We start from the raw sequence: 25,726 nt of genomic DNA, 5'->3' as shown, positions 1-25,726 counted from the left end.
CATCTCGCCCCAACACAGCGTGGTATCCGCTGCTGAAAGGAGCCACTTGGAAGGTTATTTCTTCGGACCGATAATTCTCCGGCGTGCCGAATACCACATCAAGTGTGATTTTTCCCGCACACCGCGCCTCTCGACTGGAAATAATTCCTCGGAAGGTCGTGTTGCTTTGCTCGATGCGGCTTCTGTTTATTTCCATCTTGTGGAGTGTATCTTCATAGATGAGGTTTAGTCCGCTGCCACCGTCCATGAGGACCTTGGTGAGTCGAAAGCCGTCCACGATGGGACTGAGGACTAATGCGGCTAGTGCTCAGACTGTCCTGTATTTTGGTTCGTCACCGACATTAAAGGTTATAGCCGTGTCGTTCCAAGGGTTTATCGCAGCGATTTGACAGACTTCGGCGAGGTCGCGGAGTGCCCTTTTGCGCTTATTGTTTGAAGCGAATGTCTCGAAGACCGTCAATACTCTGGGGTCGTCGTCTTCTGGAGGGTGTTTCCCTGGGGTGTTTTTGGTAAGAATGTCCTCGCCGCTCTTGGCTACCTGCCGGAGTATCCAACATGCTCTAAGGTTGTGGGTTGGTATGGTGTCCGGTGTTGTGTGTATTTTGCATGGGCCATCGAGCCATCCTCCAGAACGGTTTCGTGCCGCGTAATGGGTTTATATTTTTTGGCTATTGGACTGGGCGTGTCACGGGGATGCGCCCTTTTCGCCTGGACCAGCGGTTGAGTTGGGACCGATGGCTCCCAACAAGCTGCCTGATCTTTCCAGGCGCTTTCCATTGCGCTGTACTTCTGTACGATAGTTGCCAAGTCAGCGAAGTGTAGTATGCGGCGGCGATTAATGGCGTTGAGGATTCCTTCGTTCGTGCAATTGTTGCAGAACGCTGATATCGCGTCCTCGTCGCGGCAATCTTTAACCTTGTCCTTGACAAGGAGGAATCTGGCCCAGAAGTGGTGGACCGTTTCCTGAGACTGCTGTTGTATGCTCATGAGAGCGCTTATGTCTGGGTGGGTGGGTGGAATTGGATCCGGACCCTGACCTGATCGATGATCCGGAGTCTGAAGGTTTTCCGGACTTAACAGTCTGGGATCCGGAGTATCTTCTGGTTGCTTATGCCCGCCGTCCGATTCTATGTTCGGAAGGCTGGTCACCTCCTTTTGCTGGTGGGTATCTGGCTCTACAGGGTCGGCGACCCGGACATAGTCCGTCTTCAGTATAGGGGAAGAGTCGTCGTCTCGCTCCTCGACTACCGATATCTAGTGGGTGACCGGTGGAGATTTGATTTCTCTCTGGTCGGGTTTAAGCCCGATCCGATCGTAATCTGTGGCGATTCCCAGGGTGGCGATGCGATCAAGGAGCTCGTTTAAAGACGAAAACTCCGCCGGATCCATCTGCTTGGAGTGTTTGGAGTCGATAGGAAGGGGATTTTTGATGGCCCGAGAGGTCATCGTCGGCCTGACGGCCAAACGGGCCATTGTAAAGCCGCCCAGCCGGAGGGTTTGGCCTGGGCCAGTTCTCCTCCAGTGGTGATATCGTCTTTTAAGGGCGAGCCGAGTCATCGATCCTGTCGTCGACGGCACAGTGGAACTCTCAATGAAAGCACCAATGTCGGTGTCAAAACCGGCGGATCTCGGGTAGGGGGTCCCGAACTGTGCGTCTAGGATCGATGGAAATAGGAGATGGGGGACACAATGTTTACCCAGGTTCGGGCCCTCTCTATGGAGGTAATACCCTACTTCCTGCTTGATAGATCTTGATGAATATGAGTATTACAAGAGTTGATCTACCACGAGATCGAGATGGCTAAACCCTAAAGGCCTAGCCTGTATGACTATGGTAATGAGTATCTCTCCCTCAGGACTAAGTCCTCCGATTTATATAGACACCGGGAGGATCTAGGGCTACACAAGGTCGGTTACAAAGAAGGAATCTACATATTCGGTCGCCAAGCTTGCCTTCCACGCCAAGGAGAGTCCCATCCGGACACGGGTGCAGTCTTTGATCTTCGTATCTTCACAGCCCATCAGTCCGGCCCATGGCTAACAGGCCGGACGCCCGAGGACCCCTTAGTCCAGGACTCCCTCACCCCCTACCACACACACACACACCGTGTTGCGCCCATGCTGAAAATGCTAGAAAATACTAACAACTAAAATATTCCACAATAAATTGAAAAAATCCAGTAAATCCAAAATACACAACCAAATATTCTCGAAAAAATCTCAGATCATTTGGCTCATTGGTTTTTTAGAAGGTTGGCTCTTCACTCATCATAACGCATCTTTATCGAGAGATTCCCCGATACCCTCTAGGATGACACCATGAAAGATCAGAAAAAACACACAGTTCGCTCGCCCTAGCAAGATATTCGCCGTCACATTCAAAACATGATTAACATGAACAAAGGAGACTAAAGAAAGGCTGGCCCCTCACCTCCTGATGTCCTCCGCCACAGTTGCGAGAGGAGATTTGTCCCTCGGCACCATATTTAGCCTAGAGATAAGAGTGGGGCAATCAAAGCTCGGGATAATGTTCCTGAAGCCTTAGTCCCATGAACAAGATCACCTCGCGCATTGCCTATGCCCCAACCATTTCAAGGGTGGCCAACCCCTCAATGTGTCCACTGCAAGTCTGCAACCAGCAAGACAAGAACCAAGGGAGTCCCGGATAACCACACCAAATCACATCCTCTAGGAAGAACTGGAAAATACGGCATCCACATTGACTTGCACCATCCCCGCCGGTGACGGATCCCATTTTGGATATGAAGAACCAAGGTCGGGGTCGGCTTAAGACAGTGCATCAGCACATGAGGCAAGATTTTCTCCATTACTTGTTTGTGAGTAAAGTTTCTCCCAAATTTTGAACTCGGAATTCACACAACCAGAGGAAATTGAAAAGGTTCTAGTTAATCATAAATACCCTTGTGCATCTGGATCGCCATGAAGCCGCAAACTGAGCTAAATAAGTAACGCATTCTCTCGAAACAGACTTTCACCTCGGTTTATATTAATAAAGCCACATGATCAAAAGATACATGGTTTTGCCATAAAACCGCAAACTGAGCTAAATAAACGAGGCATTCTCTTTATCTCTTAATTACACCGCCAGAGAGACCATGACTAGACTTGCCAGCCGACACAAGAAGAAAGAAAAAGAAATGCAATACTCTCCTCTAGACCGGCCACATGTGCCAGAGCTACATCCATCAATTCCAACTTTCCAAGTGAGGCGTACAGAATCATTTCCCTCCCAGAAATTAAGCAAGACCCGATCACACACTCACTCACTCGATCACTCGATCACCCACCTAGTTGCTCTGCTGCTGACACCACCAAACACACATACACACTAGCCAAGCTGCTGCTGCTTGCTTTGTCATGGCGTCGCCGAAGAAGGCGAAGCCGCGGGCGAGGCGGCCCCTGCTGCTCCGGCGAGCCATGCTGCATTCCTCCCTCTGCTTCCTCCTCGGCCTCCTCGCCGGCCTGGCCCCCGCCTTCCGCTGGACCCACGTAGTGTCCACCGCGGCCACCGCCCACGTCTTCCGCGCGCTCCACGCCGTCGACGGCGCCTTCAACCACACCGTGCTTCTGCTCCAGCAGCAGCAGCGGCAGCTGCAGCACGGACCCGTCGACGTCGCCGTCACCGCCCTCCCCTCGCCGCCGCCTGCGCCGGCGTTGGAGCCGCTGCGGCAGCCGCAGCTGCTGCTGGTGGTGACGGCCACGGAGCGGTCGGACCCGGAGCGGCGGGCCGCGGGGCTCACCCGCGCGGCGCACGCGCTCAGGCTCGTGCCCCCGCCGGTGCTGTGGCTGGTGATGGAGCGGGCGACGGAGGCCCCGGACACGGCGCGGCTGCTGCGCGGCACCGGGGTGTCGTACCGGCACCTGACCTACCCGGAGAACTTCACGGCGGACGGCGTCGGCACGGAGAAGGAGCGGCACCACCAGCGGAACGTGGCGCTGGGGCACGTGGAGGAGCACCGCCTGGACGGTGTCGTGCTCTTCGCCGGCCTCGGCGACGTCTACGACCTCCGCTTCTTCGACCAGCTCAGGCAGATCAGGTGCATGCATTGTCCTGCCCTACAAGGCTACAAGGCTACAAGGCTACAAGTTTGGTTACCCTGTTCATTTCATTTGTCGATCGATCCTTTAGTAAACTGGTAACAGTAGTGTGTACAGTAATTAAGTTGGAGTAGCGTGTAATTCAGAGTTGCACCCAGCGGTGTCGGACTGTCGGTGGAGTTGACACTTGGCAGTAGATGAGCCGTAGCAAATAATGTGAATGCAGGATGGGACTGGCCATAGTGATCGGTGATAATATGATGCACTAGCTAATAGTACACCACTAGCTAGGAATCAAGCAGGGATAGCTAGATGGCATGCATGATGGATGTCACTCAGCAGCACCAGCAGTACCACCATGTTGTCGTGGACGTGCATGTCCATGTGCGCACCATCCTCTGCTTGCTTCGGTGCGCGCCCGGGTGTCGGTAGAAACATGGACGAGCGAACGAATGATTGGCGCTAAAGCAACATTGATTTGAATCCATTCATTAGCCGCCGTTGCCGTTACTGTACATTGATTTGGAGTGGTATACTGTACATGTATGGTGCAGGACGTTCGGTGCGTGGCCGGTCGCGACGGTGTCGGAGCGCGAGCGGAAGGCGACGGTGGAAGGGCCGGTGTGCGGCGGCTCGCCGTGGGCGGTCACCGGCTGGTTCTCCACGGCCGACGCGACGCCGACGGTGAGGGCGGCGAGGCCGCCGGAGGGCACCGTGGACGTGGCGCGCTTCGCGTTCGGCAGCGCCCTGCTCTGGGACCCGCACCGGTGGGACCGCTTCCCCGTCTCCGAGCCCGACGCCTCACAGGTAATTCCGTCATTTGATTAGCTTGGTAATGGATCCCATTATTATGTAATTTGAGAGTATTTCCTTGGTGCACTTGCACCATCGTGATTTTTCTTAACGTTGGAGTGATGTTCCATATATCCATCTTGAATTATTACCACAGTAATTAGATCATGGTTGTCATGTGTTGTCTTTCTTTCAGGATTCGATAAAGTTTGTGCAACGATTGGCCGCGGAGGAGTACAACAAGTCAAGAGGAATGCCCGATCCCAATTGCTCGGAGATCATGGTGTGGCGTGGAGATCAGCTCGTCGCTGCCTAGCTTGCTCCATATGATCTTGGGATACATACTCCTCCAGTTTAACTAGAACTATCCGACTATAGTACCTACCACCTACCCACATATACATATCTATGTACGTTGATCGCAACATAGCTAAGCAAGTTTTGTTAGCTACCCGGTGCTAGTAGCTCCAAAATAGGAGGGCAAAATGATAACGGGTAATGAAGTATAGTTTCCATGCACAATGATCATGGATGTACTTTTGTCTTTTGCACTATATATACACATCGAGAAATGATTTATTGCCTTATCGAATTCGCCAATCCACATAGGGCACAATAACTCCTCCAGCGTATGCTCAGTCATACTTTAGGCCAAATTGTCTCACGTCCAGGCTCCCTCTGCATAGGGGGCTAAGCCATATGTATGCAATGAACACAAATACAAATATTTTGCGTCATTCAAACAACATAGCACCCTCTTTTCTTGCCTAACATGGTATAGACACAGATACTCACAAACACATACATGAACGAACGCACACCCTATCCCTATGAGCACCTACGAAAGAATGAGCCGGCATGTCTTAAGATTGACAAAGTCACCACATGTGTCCACTGTTGACAGACACGCCGCTTACCACCGAAAAAATAAATCCATTAAATCCTGGGTTTATTCAAAATTTTATCAAAGGACCATGGTTGGTTGAGTTGCTAGAGGTCGAAATAGATGACTTTCACTATTTGTTGGCACAAAGTAGCAACATTGATCATCTTAAATTTAGCGAAGCAAAATGGGATTTCGTTTGTCCACAAATGAGCAATGTTAACAAGTGAGAGGAGGGAATTCCATAGAAATCACTTGCTGACATATCATAAATTCTAGAATGTCCTGTTTAATTAAAACTAAGCTACGCAAAAGTATTATGGGAACTTTCCTTGTGATATTTTCTAGGGTTGTGCCTTGTAGAACCCAATCCCACCCCCATCAAATCATTTACATATATTAAAATAGGTACAAACCAACTATTATACACGTAAGTGAAAATTTATTTTGCATATGGATGTGATCTTTCCATCTAATTGGGCCTTCTTTAGTTTAAAACAAAACTAAGTTCAACAAAATATCATGATTTTTTAAAAGGTAACATAATTTCACATATTATAGAGTTCTACTAACAATCAAGCTTTTGTATAATCATAACATAATGATAGAGTATGTGGTGTATGGCACTAAGCTTATAGTTATAACATTGCCAACAATTTTATGTGGTTAATGTTGCTAGACAATAGAAAAAAATGAATGTTTGTACAGTACATGTATTATCAGTTAAAATGGCCCGGCGGCCATGGTGCAATACGTCGACCTCTGGCGCCTGGTACGCCACACACCGCTTTCCTCCACGCCGGACGTGCTCTCCTGGCGTTGGACTACTTCCGCCACATACTCGGCGAGCTCCTGCTACAAGGCGCTTTTCTTTGGTGCTTGCGAAGATCCCCACTGGCGGCTCACCTGGCGTCCATGGGCGCCTCTTCGCGTCAGGTTCTTCCTTTGGCTTGCCATGCAAGACCGCTGCTGGACCGCGGAGCGGCTCGCCCGCCACGGCTTACCACACGAGGACACGTGCGCACTCTGTGATCAAGAGCTCGAGTCCATGCATCACCTCCTCGCGGCCTGTTCGTTCTCGCGTCAGATTTGGCATGAGATCCTCGGTCTGGAAACACCGCAACGCGTGCATCTTCGACCAAGCCACTCCCTCGCTCACCCTCATCTCCGAAACCATCAAAGATGAGGCGCGCCTATGGGCAAAGGCAGGTGCCAAAGGGCTACTAAACATCATCCCTGGCGAGTAGCTACTAGGTTAGACATTAGGGTTGAGCAGACCCCTCGTTCCTATTTGCTCCGACGCTCGTGCACCATGCCTCCTGCGTACATGGCCCTGTAAGCGTTGTAATCCCATGCTACTTTCTCCTTCTATCAATACAAAGATACGGAGCTTGCGTATTCGCGAAAAAAAATCAGTTAAAAACCAAACAATTTTTTTATGATATGTAACTAAGTAAAAATATTCAATATAAATAGATGATAACTTGTTTTTTTTTATATAATGAAATTGATAGAAGCAAGTGTTGCAAAGGTTTCAAGATGGGAATGGGACGGGTCGGCCCGCTGGGGCGCTGACCCGGCCCAAAAATTCGAGCCCGATGGGTCACAAGGGTTGGGCTCAAATAAAACTTTGGGTCAGTAGAGCCGACACCAAGTGACCCGTTGGGTCAACGGAATCGGCCCACCTCATGGTCTCGTATCTCACGGTGTCTATTATGTCCTAATCTGAAATTTCCCAACGCATATATTCAGTATGTTGTGCACAATTCAAACAAATACTAAAAATGTACCTAGTGTCGTTTTGATAGTAAAAGCATTTAACACTAACTAGCAAATCCTCAAAATACTAATTTTGTGGCTGGCACGGACATTTTTCATATAGCTATTTACAAACTGAACTAAGTTAGACAATAAAATGGAACAAAGTACAGTTAAGCAGTAAGGGAGGAGTTACTATATTAGGATTTTAGTTATCAGCACATCACAAGAAAAAAAAACTCACTAATAATTGGATCGGTCCGAAATACCCATCAGGGCAACAAGGCCACTGTTATTCATGATATGGGTCGGCCCGTGGCCTCTTATGTTGGCCCTAAGGCCACTAGGGACGGGTCCAAGGCCAGGGGCGGGTCGGCCCATTCCCATCCTGACAAAGGTTCTATCATTTTGTACTAGTGAGATAAACAAATTTTGTCATGTGGGATACTCTATCCGCTTGATCTCTTGTGTGAAGGCTACAACATCTAATCTCATAAAACAGGATCGGGATCATCTGTCCACCTGATGGTTCTGGGGTCATTTTGTTCTTAAGTTAGTGTGTACTACCTCTGTCCCAGATTAAAGGTCCGCTTAGCCTAAACTCTGGGACCAAGGCATGATATTAATTTCGAGGACGCGTAATATTCGAGTGCAGTAACCACCAATCAAATTAGCAGGGAGTTAATGCATGCAGTCACTTTAGCGGGCAGTTTTGACATGCAAACAGCCATGCGATGTTCTCTTTTGCATGCCGCCAGTCGTTCGTGTTGCCTTCCGACGCGGATCGAGAGAAAAAGCAACGAGGCATGTCAGCGGCCTTGAAAAAATGGACTCCGCTCGATGGCTTGCCGGCCTTACAATCCCGGGTGGAGGTAGTAGGTTGCTGGCCTACGTGCCATGTATGTCGTCTTGACTGTAACTTTGTTGCTGGTGCAACATTTAACTTGTTGGTTGTCCGGTACTTTTCGTGGTATGCCGTGGATGTCATTGTGTACTTTTCGTGGTATACTCAATGATCATGGATGTACTCTTGTTTTTTGCACTATATATACACATCAGAAATGATTTATTGCCTTATCGAATTCACCAATCCACGTAGGGCACTATAACTCTTCCAGCGTATGCTCAGTATTGTCTCACGTCTAGGCTCTCTCTCCATAGGGGGCTAAGCCATATGTATGCAATGAACGCAAATACAAATATTTTGTGTTATTCAAACAACATAGCACCCTTCTTTTATTATTTTATTTGCAAAACACAGTATAGACACAGATGCTCACAAACACGTACATGTACGCACATACATACACTTTATCCATATGAACACTTCCAAGAGAGATGAGGTCACCACATGTGCCTCACCGTTGACGGGCACACCGCTTACCATTGAAATAAGCCGTTGAATCCTGGGTTTGTTCCAGGTTTTGACATAGGGGCATGGTTGGTTGAGTGGCTACAGGTCAAAATAATTAACTTTTATTATGTTTGCATAAATTAGAACATTGATCGTATTTAAATTTAACTAAGAAAAATGGGATTCCATTTGTCCACGAATGAACAATGTTAATAAGTGAGAGGAGAGAATTCCATAGAAATCACCTGTTGACATCTCATAAATTCTAGAATGACCTCTTAGTTAAACTAAGCTGCCAATACTATTATGGGAACTTTCCTGCGATATTTTCTAGGGTTGTGCCTTAGTGACAAATTAGGTATAAATCCACTATAATACACCTAAGTGACAAATTGTTTTCATATGGATATGATCTTTCCATCTAATTGGCCCTTCTTTATTTTGAAACAGAACTAAGTTCAACAGAATAATCTCGTGAGCAAAAATTTGAAATAAGTAACATAATTTCACGGATTATAGAGTTATGCTGACAATCAAGCATTTATATAATCATAATGATAGAATATGTGGTGTATGCCACTAAGCTTATAGTTTTAATGTTGCCAACAATGTTTGCGGTTAACATTGCTAGACAATAGAAAATTAATTTTGTGCAATAAATGTATTATCAATTAAAACCCAAGTACTAATATTTTTATGAGATGTAACTAAGTAAAAATGTATAATATAAATAGATAATAACTATTTGGTTCTGTATAGTCAAATTGATAAAAGTAATTGTGGATAGCTTCTACTATTTCGTATTAGTGAGAGAGATATATTATTATCTAACTACTATAAAAAAAGATATTCTCAAATTTATCGTTGCTATTAAAGGGGTCTGGGGTAGTGATGGTACGGCGTGGTCGTTGTAATAGGCTCCACCGAGCTTCTCTTTGTATCTCCCTCGTCTTACGTTTGCATTTTTTTGCTTTTGCCTTTTGTGATTCTCTGTATCACGACATCCGTCCCAGAAACATTTATTGTCACACTCCTCTCTCCCACACCTAAATCTGGCAATGGTTGGGGAAGTCAACTATACCCAAACTGAACCACGTGACAAATTTAGGAAAACCAAACCTAACTAACCCATTGGAAGGTGATATGCGATCCAAACTAAATTAAACAACAAGTAATCTCCACCTGAACCAAACTAAACTATCAATAGGAACCGTGGTTTTAGCTTATAGGTCCAGATTGGTTACCGGCCTAGTGCTAGCTGAACAAGGCCTAATAGCATGATTCAGGAGCATAGCTACGGAGGGAAGCAAGACGGCGCGCTGGCGCCATCGTGACGAAACCCCATACCGGCACCTCTTCGACTTCTGCAGGACCAACTCGCGCGTCGGCGCCATGGAAGCTGTGTCGCGCCACGCATGGCTCACTTGCTTCCCTACAGGGAAAGCTCAGCGACATGCTCGCCGACAAGCATGGTCGCGTGAGAGGCGTCCACACCTCCATGGCGACATCCAACTCCTCTGGTCCAACCTGACTCAAGGCATATCGTGCGACAAAAAGTGCTTGTTGGAGTCGCGTGGGCCGCCGCGGAAGGGAAAAGTGCGCCAGTTTTCTTGATCGACAACTTGGAGCATCGCTGCGCGCGTGCACGAACTCCAGCGATTTTCTGCTCTCCGCCTGCCGACGCATGCAGCAGAGCGTGACGCCAAGAGGATAAGACAAGTCGGTCGGTCGAGCTCAAGCCTGTCGCATGGCCAGCCCCTCGGTGCCACTGCAGTCTGCGCGTCGGTAAAACTCGCAGCGCGCATGCGTGCATGCACGGATACACCTACAGCTAGCTAGCTTACGAGTGTGGGCATGTACTACGTAGACGCCGGCCAGTGCACAGTGCTCGCCAGCTAGTCAGCCAGCCATCCGCCCTCCACCTACTGATACCAAAGTGACAGGTGCATGCAGCGGCGGTGGTGCAGAGGAGCGCCGCGTCGCCCAGCGAAGGCCATGCTCAAGCCAACTGAGCGGCGCCGCGAACACTCGAGCCTCGAGCTCATCGCTAAGTGCCATCCATGGTGGCTTCATTCGGCGTCGTGGGGTCCAGGCGAGTTCATCGTCCGAGCGGCGACAAACCAATCTACTCCAAAACTATCTACAAAACCGGTTTTAAAACTATACGTAGCAACTGTAATAGACCAAACTGAACAGACTCACACCCACCCGTACCCAACTCGTTCTTTTCTAAGTCCAAACTATACCCAACTATTAAAATGCCAGACCCATGAAAACCCAAACCAATTAAGCCCACGGTAGGAAACCAAACCATTTCACCTGGTTAATTCAAAACCATTTCCAGATTTACCCACACCCATCTAGGATGTCATGCATAATAAATGTGCTTGAGCTTCGCCGCTGACTCATATTAATAATTTGAGTTACAATTTCTCGAAAGCAAGGTCCTGGAGAAGGCCCATGTTCCTCAAAAATTCCCGATAGGTGATTGTTATATTCATCAATCACTGAGAACTATGTGATATTGTTAAAACCTTACATTACAATTTGTTGATGCGGAACTCGGCGATGATCCTATTTTGTCGAAAGGGAAGGATGTTGCAGATGTTTTCTCGAGATTTTGTTGCCAAGCTGGGATGTCTGACTAATTTGCAAACTCTAGATTTGGCTAAATTTATTTAGTACATGGAACATAAACGTTATTGAAGTGATGTCATACTAATGAGGATTCAGTAATACTGCCAAGACCCTTTCTTGATTTAAGAAATGTATTGAATGACGCGATGGTGCACCGCCACTACTACTATCACCACCGCCTCTTGAGGCGGAGGAGGACCCCCTCATCGTCCTCAACACTCTAGAGACTACTTCTTTAGAGCCACCAATGTATGCGCCAATGTTGTAGTGCCCCTGCAGCTAACATCGCGACCTCTTAAGGTGTAGGACGATCCCTTTCTTTCTGGGCTTTGTATTTGCTCACTTAATCCATGTTATACTGCATGTTTTTTATCTAGCAATTCATTCCACCATTGATGTGTTCGTATCTTCTTTGTTTCCCTCTCCGACACGAAAAAACCCTGATTTTTTTCATACATCATTGGGATTTATTTGCATAGAATTGGGTCTACTTTATACTATTTGTTTGCCCCATGAACAATACATAGATTTTGATAGTATTTATTTCAGAATGTGATGACTTCTGCGACCTTGCTCTATTGTTCATTTGTACTATGTCACTATGTGCACCCTTCCACTTGTTCTAGGATGTGGACTTGGAATATCTACTTAGTGATATTGCTGGGAACTTTGTTGGGGTGAACATTTGTTTTGTTAGAGATACAAGAAATCATTTGTTTCGACCATGTATATTACTTCATCAACGCTTGGAGCGGTTTGAGATACTCACGATGTGTGAGAATGTCCAGTGGTGTGTGCTCTGTGTGGCTACCACCTTCATATAGATAGAATGCATCCTCTTATAGTTAGTGTTGCGAAAATCTTATAATCATGTATTCTAAATTATGTGTTTATTAGAAAGTAAAATGTTATAGGTTCGTAGGTGGAGTACTACTTCAGTGATGAGAATCTTCCGACAGATGAGTATATGTTGAAATTTGTGAAGAAATGTCTTTGGTAAGTATTGTGACATTTCTTTAGCACATATACATGTAATGAAAATATTCTACTCTCGATCTGGGTGCCCACATGTTGAGTTTTTTGTTGTCTTGTGAAGATCATTAACTTATTTATTTTTGCAGCTGGTTGTGATCTGCAGGGAGTATTGGAGTTCATGAAAATAAGGCGGAAATGCACTTTACCAGATTAAATGTGCTTCTTAGGAGTACTCATTTCATGTTTCTAGGGATTTCCCTATCAAGAGTTTTGAGTTTCATTAGTGTTAAGTGTGGTTTAGGGAGTACTATATCGTTTTGATTATGCCATCAAGAGAACAAACATTTGTAATATGATTCTGGTACTCACAATAGAAGTTTAGTTTCCCAATATTAGCTAATGGATAGTGTTATATGTCTTCAGAAGTTTGTATTCATTTCGATATCTGCATTGGTGACATGTCTAGACTCTACAGAGGGGGTGATTGATATTGTCATGACTATTACGGTGTGCTTAGCAAATGCTATCCTGCTTGCAAACAGAGAACTAGGCTATTATGACTTGCTTATAATGATTATTATGCCTTAGATCACGAAAAGGAGAAGTACCACCCAACTACAATGGAAAATTGATGGTTAGTTTTTTTGTAAATATCACAACTCAAAGACTATGTATGTGCATCAAAAATTGATGTAAGGACAATTTGGATTGCGTGAATGGAGGAGGCATCTCGTGAGTGGGGTGAAGAAGGGCATCGATATCGGTGATGCCCTTGGATCAGTTGGCAGAAGGAATTATCTAGTGCTACCATGTCAATAGGTACTATCATATGATTGAATTTGAGCTAGCAGAAACTCACTGGAAATTATGAAAAGAAATCACATGATCAACACAATATACATTTCTAAAGTATATATATATATATATATATATATATATATATATATAAAAATTTAGGCCACACTTGATAAAGTTGACAAATTTCACTACAAATATGTTCTCAAACTTTTGCGTTAACTTGGAGATCAAAAGTACACATGTGAAAATATGTCTTTGATTTGGCCTTTTAATTACTCTGTTGTAGAATGGATGTACAGTCGAGTTAAAAGTAAATCAGCCATGGACGATGAGATGTTGTCGAGAGTGAATAATATGATTGGGTTTTATCACTATTTTTTGGTAGGATTAAATATTCCAAATAACTCCATGAAAATTGATTAATCCAAATACTAAGAAGGGCTAGAGATGTTTATTTCTTCCTACACTCAATTGTTAATATTTAATTAGGTGAAAAAAATATAATTCTAGGGTTGGGAAAGCTATGAAACATCATGAACACTACACAAGTCCTCTCTCGAAACTTGCAAATGGTCGGTTGATGTCGTTCAATAGTCATAGTGTTGGCTTGGTGCAGGCTTGCCATGGGTTTTGATGCAGTGAAGAACAGAGATAGAGTTGTTCAGCTTGCTCCACTTGCCATTGTTATCCCATACAAAGTACAAACTGAGGAACTTCAGGAGGGCGGTTGCACCACCATTGGCTCTTCCCACCCTGCTCTAGTGAACCTAGCCTTGTTCATCCCCATCAATAGGCACGGGAACCCCACCAATGTCCTCACCACCAATAAATCCACCATTCGTCGCCCCATAGTCCTCCAGCTCCTTTCTCATCCACTAATTTGATCTCCACATAGAGCTTGAGAAGCGAGCGTTGAAGCGGCCACACTAGGACACTGAGGGCGTGTTCGGATGTTCTCTAGCTTCAAAAAACTTCACATATCCAACTTCTCTTCATGATTTCTAACTCCAGGTAGCGATTTCAGACGCGTTTGGCTGCATCGGCAGCTTCTCCAGCGCTGCAGCCCGGCTACGAGGGTTGTGGCCTTGTTCGGTGCAGACTGGGCCAGCTGGAGGCAGCCCAATTAGGATCAACAAGTGCACAACGAGGTGAAGGGGATCGCTCCTGTAGCGATAGGTTGTATTTTTCGAGCGTGGGAAACGAGCCGGTATCTTTAGTGGTGGCGGGATGTTGTAAATAGGGTGAACTTCAGCTTTTTCAATCGGTGGAGTCGGACCTTCCTCGCTCCAGATTTTTGCACTGCGATTGACCACAGCTAAGCTAGTTTCTCGGGGCTATTCTGTTCGGCTCGGATCTGCTCCAGGATTTTGTGAAGCATGAAGCCGGATGAGATCCGAACACGCCCTGAGAGTGCGGCAGGAGCCACCGACCCTAGTGACAACAATGTCTCCATAGTCCACCGCATTGCCACATTTTCCTTCTCGCCACACCTAAAGAAGTGTCCATAGGGCTTCCATGTTCCTGCAGCTTCGACGGTGATGAGGGGCTACCGGTGGCGCCATCCGAGCCAATTGATTTCTTACCTAGGCGAGATGGGATGCGGTGACTTTAACTAGGCAGAGAAGAGAGTGACTCGGTGAGAGAAGTGTGTAGCTCGGGACTAATATTACTACCTCCGTCCTGGTTTACTAGCCCCCCTCGTATTCTGGGTCATATTTTGACCATAATTTTAACAAATAAAATATATGTTATACGTAGCAAAAATAATATCATTGGAAATTACATTCAGACATGAATCCAATGATATTTTTTTTGATGACATGCATTCACATTTTGCAAGTCAAATACGTGGTCAAGCTTTGACCAAAATACGACGGGGACTAGTAAATCAGGACGGAGATAATACCATGCAATAAGTGATAACGTCTACTACCATCGCACCTGTGTATATTCGCCGATGCGCAGAGTAGACTTGTGCACTCATTAGGTCGCCGTGCTAGATGCGTAAAGTATGTCTAAATTTGGTGTGTGTTTAAATTTGTTGTTCTATGGCATCGCACATCATTCAACCAGTTAGCGTTAGTAACTGAATCTAGGTTGCGACGAACTGATCTCCGCGCCACACCATGATCTCCGAGCAATCCCGGTTGGGCATCCCCCTCGACTTGTTGTAATCCTCCGCAGCCAACCGCTGCACAAACTTTACGGAATCCTGAAAACAAAACATACATAGGCTTAGGCAAGACCGGGCCATGATAATGATTAATCGTTACTACTTCCGTTTCAAAATAATTGAAGTTTAGCTTTTTCTCAAAGTCAAATTTCATTAAGTTTGACCGAGTCTATACAAAAACATGTCAATATCTACACCATCAAATTTGCTTCATCGGATTCATTATGAAAAATATATTCTTATTATATCTAGTGTTTGATATTGTAGGTCTTAGCAGATTTTTCTATTGACTTGGTTAGACTTTAGGCAATCCTAGAACTTCAATTATTTTTGAACGAAGGGACTCTAGTGAAGATCGAGACAAACGGAAGCTAGTGAGGCGGTGCACGCCGCGCATGAATCACGGCCTTAGTTTATGTCCTGCCCCGGCCGTTCGTCTTGCCGGCGCACAGCAACAAAATTGACGGGGCAAATTTCACGGACGAAAAACCGCACGCTTTCGCGGCCGCTTTGACGACAAGGCCGCCGTCGCCGTGTGCGGAACCCCGGATTAAAAAGAGTTAATTTAGCACTGTACCTGTGAGGCGTCGGGCTCGGAGACGGGGAAGCTGTCCCACCGGCTCGGGTGCCAGAGCAGGGCGCTGCCGAACGCGAAGCGCGCCACGTCCAGCGTGCCGGCCGGCGGCCTCGCCCTCACCGTCGGCGCCCCAGCCGTGGAGAACCAGCCGGTGACCGCCCACGGCGAGCCGCCGCACACCGGCCCGTCCACCGTCGCCCTCCGCTCGCGCTCCGACACCGTCGCCACCGGCCACGCGCCGAGCGTCCTGCGCCATACATGTACACAGTGCACGTGTCAGTGGCACGTACCAAAAAGCGACGGCTAATGAATGAGTGAACAGTGTCAAATTGATTAAAGGTGGCCAATCATTCATCCATCCATGTTTCTCGGACTGGACGGCGCTGCCGACACTTGGGCGGGCGCTGAAGCAGAGGAGGCAGAGCATGGTCCGCACATGCATGGACGCGTTCGCTCGACAACACTGTACTGCTGGTGCTGCTGTGTGCTGTGGCATCCATCATGCCATGCCATCTAGCTATTCCTGGTCGATTCAAATCTGCGTCGTACACTATTATCACTGATCACCGTGGTCACCATGGACACCATGGCCTACTTCCAGTCTCATGCTTATTAACTGCTTGTCAACCATCAACTATTGTAATGTACGTGTCCTCAAACTCCACCGACACCGGCCAAACACTCACTATGCTAACAATGTTCAAGAATCAAGATCATGCATCCAGCTGCTAACTCACTATGCTAAAATGCGGTTTGTAATGGTGGTAGTGCTAAGATCATGCACACTGGTGAAAAGTGCGTGCACGATGCATGATCCGATCGATAGAACGACGAACTGACTAAAAGTTTAGGAGGCACGACGCGCGCGCGCACTCACCTGATCTGCCTGAGCTGGTCGAAGAAGCGGAGGTCGTAGACGTCGCCGAGGCCGGCGAAGAGCACGACACCGGCGAGCCGGTGCTCCTCCACGTGCTCCAGCGCCAGGTTCCGCTGGTGGTGCCGCTCCTTCCCCATGCCGACGCCGTCGGCCGTGAAGTTCTCCGGGTAGGCCAGGTGCCGGTACGCCACCCCGGCGCCGCGCAGCAGGCGCGCCGTGGGCAGCGCGTCCGCCGCCGGCTCCACCACGAGCCACAGCACCGGCGGGGGCACGAGCCTGAGCGCGTGCGCGGCGCGCGTCAGCCCCGCGGCGCGCCGCTCCGGGTCGGACCGCTCGGTGGCCGTCACCACCAGCAGCAGCTGGGGCTGCCGCAGCGGCTCCAGCGCCGGCGGCCCCGGCGCCGGCGAGGGGAGGACGGCGACGTGGACGCGCCCGTCCCGCAGCTGCCGCTGCTGCTGCCGGAGCAGGAGCACGGCGCGGTCGAAGGCGCCGTCGACGGCGTGGAGTGCGCGGGAGACGTGGGCGGAGGCGGCGGCGGTCCAGCGGGCGGCCGGGGCGAGGCCGGCGAGGAGGCCGACGAGGAAGCAGAGGGAGGCGTGCAGCATGGCCCGACGGAGCAGCAGCGGCCGCCTCGCCCGCGGCTTCCTCGCCTTCTTCGGCGACGCCATGAGCGGCAGCGGCAGCTTAGGAGCTAGTGATGTGTGTTTGGTGAGCGAGTGTCAGTGTGAGCGAGTGTGATCGGGTGCCGCTTGGGTTCTGGGTGGAGTGGAAATGATTCCATCCAAGTTGGACTTTGGTCTGGGATCGTGGATGGATGCATCGGCCAAATCTCGACTGACGCGTACACGTGGCCGGCACGCCGGGCTCAGAGCAGAGCGCTGCACATCCCATTTTTTACTCTGCTGTCCGCTGGCAATGCTGCGCATTTCATAGCAGAAACACAGGTTAATCTGTCGGATTTAGCTGGGATGAATCGCATGCTTAATCATAAAATCCAATTCAGGTATACAGTAGATAGTGATGCGAGGTATAGGCCAGTCGAGTCACCGTCTCCCGCCGTGCACTCAAGGGCAAACGACGCGATCCATGCTCTGCTCCCCCGTCGGCGATGCAATTTTGTCCGTCGACCTCCTTGTCAGTCGTTGGGGTACTTGGCTTTCAGACAGCAGTACCGATCGAGTACGGACGCGGTACTGGTGGCGACACTGTGCCTGCAATCAATGCACGCTTTCGTTCCCGTTTGGTCTGGTCGTCGGTTTGATCGGCGACTTGGTTTACTTCTTCTGTACACTGTACTACTCCTGTTACAGAAAGGAACTTATTTTTACAGAAAGGAAAGCGAACTTACTCATGCTGATAGATAGACCTTGGCATCTTCAGTTGATGCCAAGAGCAGAGATTGGCATCATACGTAGTACATGGCTTGCTTTCGTTCCCTATTGAATGAACCAAACAGGATTCGGTTTCAGATACTCGACTGAGAATATCAGCAGGAACAGTAGAGCGTATCCAAGGGATCAGGGAAGCAGAAGAAGAGTATTCTTTTCCGTGTCCTGCAGAAATAGATCTGCCGTTAGATCTCAGAACGTCCTGATATATAGTGTTATGGTTCCAAATTATCACAACTTGGGGATGTAGCTCAGATGGTAGAGCGCTCGCTTAGCATGCGAGAATGGGGATCGATACCCCACTTCTCCAAAAACATTTTCTTTTTTTGGGGGATGCTAGGGCTTTTTTTTGGGGGGATGCTAGGGCTTAACTACGAGATCAAGCAGCAAGTATAACTACCCTCTTTGTCATAATTTTATCAATCAGGATAAAAGAGAGCTCATATTATTATCAATAAGGGTATAAAAAGAGCTCCAAACTGGGTTGTCTCCGTGCAAAACCTCTTGATGCTATCGCAAAGATCAACATCCTGGATCACATGCTTCCTGTTGGTTTTAAGCGAGATGTACAGTCGACTGGATACTCGTTGAACCTACTGAACCTGAACCATGGACAGAATTACACTAGTAGAAAAAGGGTCAAATATGAGACACATTAGCGTCGGTTTGCATTTGAGCCGGCACTAATGGACAAATATGAGACACATTAGCGTCGGTTTGCATTTGAGCCGGCACTAATGTGTCCATTAGTGCCGGTTCAAACGGCTAGGCAGAAAAAGATTTTTAGTACCGGTTCATGCCACGAACCGGTACTAAAGAGAATGGGGCCCGGCCAGCACCTTTAGTACCGGTTCGTGGCACGAACCGGTAGTAAAGAGGTTGTGGCAGGCTGTTTTTAGTCCCACCTCGCTCCCCTAGCAAGATTTTTACCTCCTTAAATATGTTACTTCTCAAACTATCACAAGCACTTGGTCTTCATTAAACTCTATGTGTAGAATTTGTGGTCGCAATATGAGTCTTCACCGGTTTCTAAACCGTTGAGGACTCATATTGACAATTCAGATTGTACACAAAAAGATCATTGATAATCAATGTATTTTTTATGATAATCATCTCGTGTACAAACTGGACGCACGTCGTGTACAAACTGGACAATCTCTTTCAGAGTATCAGAGTTTCGGACGAGAACTCATCTGTTACACGGGCACTTCAATGTTTTTTAAACTTATTTGAACTTCAGCCTATTTTTGCGTTCAGTATGCATCATTCAAAGCGACATCATCAATTTCCAACACGTTCTGACATCATTTGCTGTTTTTCAGTCATTTACCGATTTGTTTAGAGAGCTAAATGACGGTGAAATTGAAAATCACTACAAAATGAACTCTGAAAATGTTGGAACTTGGCATGGTATCATTATTTCACCCGCATAGCATGTGCAAAAGAGTAGAGAGGGTCACGGCGAAAACTGGACGCACCTCGTGTACAAACTGGACAATCTCTTTCGGAGTATCAGTGTTTCGGACGAGAACTCATCTGTTACACGGGCACTTCAATGTTTTTTAAACTTATTTGAACTCCAGCCTATTTTTGCGTTCAGTATGCATCATTCAAAGCGACGTCATCAATTTCCAACACGTTCTGACATCATTTGCTGTTTTTCAGTCATTTACCGATTTGTCTAGAGAGCTAAATGACGGTGAAATTGAAAATCACTACAAAATGAACTCTGAAAATGTTGGAACTTGGCATGGTATCATTATTTCACCCGCATAGCATGTGCAAAAGAGTAGAGAGGGTCACGGCGAAAACTGGACGCACCTCGTGTACAAACTGGACAATCTCTTTCGGAGTATCAGGGTTTCGGACGAGAACTCATCTTTTACACGGGCACTTCAATGTTTTTTAAACTTATTTGTACTCCAGCCTATTTTTGCGTTCAGTATGCATCATTCAAAGCGACGTCATCAATTTCCAACATGTTCTGACATCATGTTGTTTTTGCAGGCTCACAGGGCAGCGCGCCGAAGTTAGGCCCAGAAGCCTGCTATATAGAGAAGTTCGAAGGAGCAGCCGCGGCTGGGTTTATAAACCAGTGCGGCTGCCCTTCGCTCGACGAGGTGAGAGTAAACATTGTGCACCACCGGTGGCAGCGCACAACCATTAGTACCGGTTGGTGGCTCCAACCGGTACTAATGAGTGGGCCTTTAGTACCGGTTGGAGCCACGAACCGGTACTAAAGGGGCAGTTTCCCGCCCCTTGGCCTGGCGAAAATTGGCCTTTAGTACCGGTTGGTGGCTCCAACCGGTACTAAAGGCCCCTCCTATATATATGGCACTTACGAAAAATTCAGTTTCATCGACCACCACTTCTTCTCCAACTACTTCGCGCGACATCGCCACCGCCGCCGCGCCGTCGCCCATCGCACGCCGCCCTCGCAGGCCCCGCCGCCCTCGCCGTCACCGCCGTCGCCCCTGCCGCCCGTCGCCGCCGCCCCGTACTACGTCGCCGTGTCGATCGCGCCGTCGCCCCGGCCCGCCGCTCGTCGTCGCGCCGTCCCCGTCGCATCGCCGCCCGTATGCCGCCGCCCCCCACTCGTACACACACACACACATATACACACACATACACACACACAGACACACACACACACACACATATTGTTTTTACTTATTTTCTATTTTCTGTTGTTTAGATTAATGTTAGATAAATTACGTAGATAAGAATGTTAGAATGTTAATGTTAGATGAATTATATGGAAAAGATGTTAAATATTAATGTCAATTTTAGATGAATTAGCTAGATATTAATTAGGTATATATATGAGATTTGAACTAGTTGAATTAATATAACTAGTTTATTTTTAGTATGAAAATTAATAAAACAAGTTTATTTTTAGTAAGAAAAATTTAGGTATATGAGATTATTTGAACTAGTTGAATATATATAACTAGTTTATTTTTAGTAAATGCTTAGTTGAACTAGTTGAATTAGTAGAACTAGTTTATTTTTAGTAAGAAAATTTAGTTATGTGAGATTTGATGATCTAATTAAAATATTACTATATATATATAGCTACTTTATATATTTTAGTAAGAAAATTAATAGAACTAGTTTATTTTTAGTAAATTCTTAGTTGAGTTAGTTGAATTAATAGAACTAGTTTATTTTTAGTAAGAAAATGTAGCTATCTGAGATTTGATTATCTAATTAAAATATTACTATATAGAACTAGCTACTTTATTTTAGTAAGAAAATTAATAGAACAAGTTTATTTTTATTAAATGCTTAGTTGAATTAATAGAACTAGTAAGTGTTTAATGTTTCACCTATATGAACATAGGAAATGTCGTCTGACGACGAAAAAGATTTCATTAAGTGCGAATACTGTAAAGACCAGCGCAGCCTGTGCGACAGAAATTTTCTTCTTGATGATAGGCGCTTCAGCATCAAGCTGGATGAGACCTTCGAAGTGGATACAGTATGTCACAACGACAAGTCTTTTTTCGTAATTAAGCATGACTTATATATGCTTCATTTGCTTCAACTTATAATTTTAATTTTCACTATTCTACTAGCGCATCCCCTGCCATGCAAGAATTGTTGTCTTGGATAAGATAGGTTTCAGTGCTATGGAAACTATGGAGGTAAAGAGAGTTTACCTGAAGACCGAGCATGGTTATACTTTCAACGTCAAATTATACAATGCAGACACGTACACCTATTTTGAATGCAAAACTTGGCAAGCACTATGCAAGGCTTATGCATTTGAGCCTGATATGGTTATCACCTTTGATATTCGTCCGGGTCGATGATATTGAAGGTAATAGAAACATCTGGGTCGATGTGCAGACGCCTCCAGTTCTACCATTATGTGAGTTTCTCAACCATATTTATGTCTTTGATATTGTTTATTCAAAAATAGTTGACAACTAATTTCTATTGACAACTTATTTTCATTCAAGCAAACATGTCCGGCGCTTGGTAGACAAGACCTACTACTGTCCCGGAGCTGAACTAAACTGCGAGGAGATAAGTCATTATGTTTCATGGCTTGAGGATCTTCATATTGTTAAGAAAAATTTTCTTCCTGCACTTAGAAATGTTAGTACTCAAAACGTGCGACCAATAGTGATCGTATTGAACTACGGCCACATCTATTTACGAAAGATGGTAAGATTTTACTATTTGTCCTCAGTGCATCTTTTGCATATATTATTTTTTTGCTAAACTTTCATTGCTAAGTATATTAATTACTATACGATGTTCTTCAACAAGGACTCCCGATGACAGTTGTGCCTCAGTGGATCGAGACTAAAGGTCACATGTCAATGGTTAGCTTACGGCCAAGATATCCTACATTGCACATGAGTGCATTCAGGATTTCTAAAAGCGATGAATGCTTAATAGTGAAAGATTGAAGTAAAATTGTTAACGATCCCAGCAGAGAAGTACTAGGGGGCAGCAATGAGAAGCGCAGCCCACGATTAGGAGACAGGTTCATCTGCATGCTCCAGTATGATGAATCAGGAGAGCTATACATGTTCTATGCTATTTTACCTGAGAGAGAGCAGCAGGAGTGATTTAACTACTTCATGCTCTTAGTACTTTTGTCCTCTCATGTCCGTGTTCTTCGTCCTGAACTTAATCTCAAAGGGTGATTTGCTTTTGTGGTGTTATGAACGCTTATAATATGATGACCATGTTGAACTCGATGATATCTTTGCTTCTGGTACAAGTGAATGTTTTTTCTTTAAGCTAGTGTTGGTGCTGATTAGATAGCGGTAATGACTATGATGATTAAACAGTGGTAATGACGACTATGATGATTTTTAGCTAGCTAATTTACTGTTGTTGATGATATGATGCAAGAGTTTTTATATTAATATGATGATGATGATGAGTTATTATATCATTTATAAAAGAAACCGCAGATTAGTTTCAGCTGGATGGATCCTAACTAAGTGATCAAGTATATGCCATATCCATATTATACTTGATCACTTAATTATAGGTGATCAAGTATAATATGAATATGGCATATACTTGATCACTTAGTTAGGATCCACATGCATCCAGTCGAAACTAATCTGCGGTACTTTCATCTAATGATTTAACAACTAAAATAATCACTAAATTAAATTGAAAACACAAAATTAAAGAAAAATAAAAAATAATACCAAAACACCCCCAAACATTTAACCGGTACTAATGTCCTGCACGCACCCGGGCCTGGCTCGTGCCACATGGTGGCACTTTAGCGCCGGTTCGTGATGAACCGGTACTAAAGGGGGGACCTTTAGTCCCCACTCTTTAGTGCCGGTTGTGGAACCGGCACTAAAGGCCCTTACGAACCGGCGCTAAAGCCCGGTTCTGCACTAGTGTTACTTCATTGCTCTTAATCTGCCGCCCGCGCACACTGGAATAACACAAATGAAGCTACATCTGGTCGGGGGGAGCACCGGTGGCCACCCTCATGGGTCATGACGGGTGGGGTTCTCGGACCGGACACCATCTACATAGTGCACCATTCATGGAGGGCAACTTATCAATCTTGAGCCACTATTCCAATTTATTCGGTGTTCTTCTATGAATCCAAGTACACGATGACATGTATTTATATGTTAGCTTCAAGAAACAAAATATCAGGAGAAAGAAAAATCTTTATTCGAATTCGAAGGTTACTTTCATCGAAGTGTTAAAACTCACGAGAAAGTTGCACACTTTTATCACCAAAATTCAGTGTGTTTAAGGGTATAGTGATTATTATGTTTTAATCCTAATGGTAGATCCATAAAAGCATGGTAGGATACTGCATTTTAGTCTACTGTAAAAAGCACAACCCCAAGAAAACCAGCATGGTGGGGGTAATGCGCGTTGGACGATCCGGTGTTTAATTATGCTTGAACAGATTTCTGCTACCTCGTGTCATAGTTTAAGCAGACAATAAGCAATCGAGATGACTACATGAAGACTCTACTCGGTGGTATGGCCTGAATCTGAATAATCAGCACAAGTTGCTTGCTTCAAGAGACTACTGTCAGTCCAGTAACACAGACTCGATAACTATTTATCTATCACCAACCCAACTTTTGAGACTGTTATGACCGTTGCCGAATGATTTCTCTTATCCCTGTCAATTGTGGCCCAGTACTTGCTGGTTGTCCCAGAGAATTTGTGTTGCAGCTTATTTTGTTCCCCGATATCTTCTAGTCTTTGTATATGAAGTTACTTGTATACAGTTCTGCTCCCTTCATGTAGATTACTTGTATACAGTCTTAGTCTGGTGCACTGGAGTTGCCCCAGTGAACAATGGATCCGTCGTACGTTTAGTAGTACGCCGTTGAATTTCACCGGCTGTGATGTTCCTCTTTGTTCCCAATGGGAGAAAACAATGCATCAAATGATCTTCTTTTGTAGAAGATCACAGTTTTAGGATCTTTTGAGCAGTTGAAGGCACTCTTGTGTTATAAGGAGTGTATTTAAGGGTATAGCGACTGTGAAAGGAAGCTATTCACTAGCCTAGTATATTCCTAGAGAATATATAAATTGGCATCTTGAATTGATGCTAGGCTTTCGTCCCTTTTCGAATGAACCAAACATGGTTCTTTATTCTTTTTCTGTGGCCTGCAAAATACTTTCTCCGTCAGGAATTACTTGTCACTCAAACGTTCTTTATTTTTTTTTTCTATGGCCTGCAAAATACTTTCTCCATCAGGAATTACTTGTCACTCAAACGGATGTATCTTGCATTGAAATACGTCTAAATACATCAATTTCAGTGACAACTAATTCAGGACTAAGGTAGTAGATCTGATGTTGGACGCCGAACGTTGTGCTTCTATTTGAATATATACATTCTGTTTTGAAACGATCATCACTTGGGGATGTAGCTCAGATGGTAGAGCGCTCGCTTAGCATGCGAGAGGTATGGGGATCGATACCCCACTTCTCCAAATATTTTTTATGCTCTCGCTTAACTTCGAGATCAAGCAGAGAGTAGCAACTCTGTCAAGCATTTTTGTCATCTTTTTTATCAGTTGGGGTAAAGGAGAGCTCCAAACTGGGTTGTCTCCCTGCAAGAACTTAGTGATTCTATCGCAAAAATCAACATCCTGGATAAGATCAAATGCTTCATTTCCTGTTAGTTCTAAAGTACATGTAAAGTGGATTGGACTGGATACCCTCTGAACCTGAACCATGGACAACATTGCTTCCCTGTTCTTCATCTGGTCAGGGGGGGAGCACCAGCTGTCACCCTCAGGGCGGGTGCGGGTGCGGTTCTCGGACCGACACCGTCTAGATACTGTGCCATTCATGGAGGCCATCTTATCAGTCTCGAGCCTCCATTTCCGTTTGTCACACTTGGTTGTATTCTGGGAAGAAAAAGTCAGGTTAATGGGTAATTTTTTTCAGGAGACTACCCGGTGGTCTGGCCTGAATCTGAACAATTAA

The 25,726-nt window shown here is 45.9% G+C and overlaps 2 protein-coding genes and 1 non-coding gene across 3 annotated transcripts; 2 read left to right on the top strand and 1 right to left on the bottom strand.

The window, feature by feature from the left end:
- Positions 1 to 2,975: 2,975 nt before the first annotated feature.
- Positions 2,976 to 5,438, top strand: LOC109749233 (probable beta-1,4-xylosyltransferase IRX9). Its single transcript, XM_020308207.4, has 3 exons — positions 2,976 to 4,058; positions 4,614 to 4,866; positions 5,048 to 5,438. Exons 1-3 carry the CDS (start codon positions 3,379 to 3,381, stop codon positions 5,165 to 5,167), a joined length of 1,053 nt encoding a protein of 350 aa, XP_020163796.1. The 5' UTR covers positions 2,976 to 3,378; the 3' UTR covers positions 5,168 to 5,438.
- Positions 5,439 to 15,011: 9,573 nt separating this feature from the next.
- On the bottom strand, positions 15,012 to 17,701 carry LOC109749232 (probable glucuronosyltransferase Os03g0287800). Its single transcript, XM_020308206.4, has 3 exons — positions 16,884 to 17,701; positions 16,007 to 16,253; positions 15,012 to 15,468 (listed from the first exon to the last, which is right to left on the bottom strand). Exons 1-3 carry the CDS (start codon positions 17,549 to 17,551, stop codon positions 15,349 to 15,351), a joined length of 1,035 nt encoding a protein of 344 aa, XP_020163795.1. The 5' UTR covers positions 17,552 to 17,701; the 3' UTR covers positions 15,012 to 15,348.
- A 7,453-nt stretch (positions 17,702 to 25,154) lies between these two features.
- TRNAA-AGC (transfer RNA alanine (anticodon AGC)) lies at positions 25,155 to 25,227 on the top strand. Its single transcript has one exon. It is a non-coding gene; the product is annotated as a tRNA-Ala (tRNA).
- Positions 25,228 to 25,726: the final 499 nt, after the last annotated feature.

The sequence above is a fragment of the Aegilops tauschii genome, chromosome 2 (genome assembly GCF_002575655.3).
Source record: "Aegilops tauschii subsp. strangulata cultivar AL8/78 chromosome 2, Aet v6.0, whole genome shotgun sequence".
Lineage (NCBI taxonomy): Eukaryota > Viridiplantae > Streptophyta > Magnoliopsida > Poales > Poaceae > Aegilops > Aegilops tauschii.
This window is presented reverse-complemented; position numbering and strand designations above follow the sequence as displayed.

Coding starts and splice junctions, on each gene's coding strand:
- LOC109749232 (XM_020308206.4), bottom strand. CDS start 17,551: ATGGCGTCGCCGAAGAAGGCGAGGAAGCCGCGGGCGAGGCGGCCGCTG. Junction 16,254..16,883: donor GACCAGCTCAGGCAGATCAG/GTGAGTGCGCGC, acceptor TGTATGGCGCAG/GACGCTCGGCGCGTGGCCGG. Junction 15,469..16,006: donor CCGAGCCCGACGCCTCACAG/GTACAGTGCTAA, acceptor TTTTGTTTTCAG/GATTCCGTAAAGTTTGTGCA.
- LOC109749233 (XM_020308207.4), top strand. CDS start 3,379: ATGGCGTCGCCGAAGAAGGCGAAGCCGCGGGCGAGGCGGCCCCTGCTG. Junction 4,059..4,613: donor GACCAGCTCAGGCAGATCAG/GTGCATGCATTG, acceptor TGTATGGTGCAG/GACGTTCGGTGCGTGGCCGG. Junction 4,867..5,047: donor CCGAGCCCGACGCCTCACAG/GTAATTCCGTCA, acceptor TCTTTCTTTCAG/GATTCGATAAAGTTTGTGCA.